At 64.7% G+C, this 2,202-nt stretch overlaps 2 protein-coding genes across 2 annotated transcripts; one reads left to right on the top strand and one right to left on the bottom strand.

The window, feature by feature from the left end:
• Nucleotides 1-115: 115 nt before the first annotated feature.
• On the top strand, nucleotides 116-671 carry EMIHUDRAFT_373894 (hypothetical protein). Its single transcript, XM_005775881.1, has one exon. The coding sequence runs from the start codon at nucleotides 181-183 to the stop codon at nucleotides 508-510; it is 330 nt and encodes a 109-aa protein (XP_005775938.1). The 5' UTR covers nucleotides 116-180; the 3' UTR covers nucleotides 511-671.
• A 149-nt stretch (nucleotides 672-820) lies between these two features.
• EMIHUDRAFT_254942 (hypothetical protein) lies at nucleotides 821-2,000 on the bottom strand (the record flags this gene model as incomplete). The annotated part of the gene is made up of 4 exons (XM_005775880.1): nucleotides 821-997; nucleotides 1,071-1,128; nucleotides 1,201-1,419; nucleotides 1,486-2,000. The coding sequence occupies 4 exons, from the start codon at nucleotides 1,998-2,000 to the stop codon at nucleotides 821-823; spliced, it is 969 nt and encodes a 322-aa protein (XP_005775937.1).
• Nucleotides 2,001-2,202: the final 202 nt, after the last annotated feature.

Raw genomic sequence — 2,202 nt, 5'->3', positions numbered from 1 at the left:
GCGAAGGAGAAGCGGGTGTGACGAATTCTGTCTTTTCTGAGGGCCGTGACAGAGTTTTCTCTTTTCTTGGGAGCGATTCTAAGATCAGGTCTGCCACCTCCCCGCTGGAAACGAAAATCTAAGTTTCAAATCTCGAATAAATCTCGAAGCACACTTGAATGCTCACTTGGCAGGTAACATATGCGCCACGCGCCCCAACCGCTCCTCTGGTCGCCGCCGGCCTCCGCGGCGGCGGCGATGTCCCAGCGCCACCCATCGACCAGCCCTCAGATCGATCGATCGGCGCTCAAAGTCGGCTTCAGATCCGAGAACGCTGCTGGCGCCGCCGCCGATCCCAGCGGCGACGCCAGCAGCTTCCTCTGCTCTCCAATGCGCCGAGAAGCGACGCGGGGGTGCTCGGCCCGCCATGGACGACGAAGGTTCCGCCGGGCGCGCGTCAGCCGGTCCGGTGGCACCCTCTGCGCGCGGCACCTGCCGGCGCCCCGACGACAGCCGTCGCGCCACCGCTGATGGAGGGGCGGTCGGCGCCGCTGCCGCCGCGCCGCCGGTGGGAGGGGCACTGGTGGTGGCCTGGGCGGCCCTCCGCCGCCGCTCGGGGCGCCCGGGCAGCGGTGGCAGCCTGCCGCCGCACCACTTCGAAATGCCCGCTGACCACTTCGAAATGCCCGCTCGGCGGCCCGCGATCGGCGCTATTCTTTTTTCTACTAAGCAAAATTCAAGCCAATTGAGGAAACTGAAGCGGGCAGGCTGGAAGCACTGAGGGACGGCCGATTTTCGCCCAGTGGTAGACCTGATCTTAGAATCGCTCTCTCGCCTCCGATCACCCCTCCGTCTCAAACGGCGGCGGCGACTCCACTCCCGCGCACAGCCGGCGCCGCTCCTCCTGCGCGCGCAGCCACACGGCAGAGTCGCGCACGCGCTCGCCGTAGTTTCGCACATTAGCCTCGAGCGAGGGTAGCTGCTGCGCGCAGGGCGGGTTGGAGTCGTAGGACAGGACCTGAGGGGAAAGTCCGGCGCTGTAACTGCGCGAGAGAGGCTCAACCTGTTGCGATAGCGGGCGGGATGCACACCGCGGTGATGCGCGCGGTGGGCCCGAAGGCTGTTCGGACGCGGTGGAGCGAGCGACACCTACGAAAGTGAGGGGAACACCACGCGGTTTTGAGAGTGCAAGGCCCGGCGGGGGCAGTGTGGGCGGCGGACCCATTGAAGAGCTGGACGGTTCCCGCCTCGGCGCGGGTGGTGCGGCGGCCAGCGTATGCGCCATCGAAGAGCTCCCGGACCCGTGCAAAGTTCTCCGCGTCCCCTCCCCCGCCGCCGCACCTCGTGCGAATAAAGGGCGCGAAATCAAAGTCGCCTCCCTCATCCGCCTGCTGCACCATCAGCGTCGCGACAAAGTCGGATCCATCATAGTGCCAGGACCTACCCAATCCATCAAGCAGCATCGAGCCCATGCATGGCCAGAGGGGCAGAGGTAGAAAGAGCAACCTGCCACCACGATCGAGCAGATACATCACATTCAGCTGCTGCAAGCCGTCGGCATAGTGGTAGAGGCGGCCGCGCCTAATCACGCGTGCAAAAAAGGCGGCCACCGCGGGCGAGTCGTAGACTCGCCTCAACAGCGTGGCGTTTGGTATTTGGTCGCCGGCGACGGCATGGATGTCGCTCTGAAACAACCTCCTGAGCGGGTGTTCCGGGTCGAGGCTTGCGTTGCTGCCGAGGCTCTTCCTCGCCAGGTAGGGCGCGGTGTACCGGCGGTTGTGCGCCGGCAGGCCGGACACTTCGTCGGCAAGGAGCGCTCGCACGTCCGCGCGTATGAAACCAGGCAAGGATACCTCTCCATACGTCTCCCACGCCGCTCGCGCCTTTGCGATTGTGGCCGCTGCCTGTGTGCCGTCGAGCTCATGAATTGGGTAACGGGCGGTGTCCACGATGTTTGCGATGGCGGGATCCTCAGCAGGCTCGCAGGTCGAGGGGTAGCGGGAGCGGAGCAGCGATTGCATGTACTGTGGAGACTAGGGAAGCCGTCGCGGCTTCGTGAAAGACTACAATGTAGTTGCGAGCGCGGCAGCGTCCGTCCTACAACCGGGCCGAACCACCCCGAGACCTCGAGATCGATTTCTCCGCTCGTGGTAAGATGGCTGTTGAACTCGAGCACGTGTTGAGGGCGTGGCCGGGTGCCAGTTACCAAACGTCTCTCGTTGC

The sequence above is a fragment of the Emiliania huxleyi genome (genome assembly GCF_000372725.1).
Source record: "Emiliania huxleyi CCMP1516 unplaced genomic scaffold EMIHUscaffold_2900, whole genome shotgun sequence".
Lineage (NCBI taxonomy): Eukaryota > Haptophyta > Isochrysidales > Noelaerhabdaceae > Emiliania > Emiliania huxleyi.
This window is presented reverse-complemented; position numbering and strand designations above follow the sequence as displayed.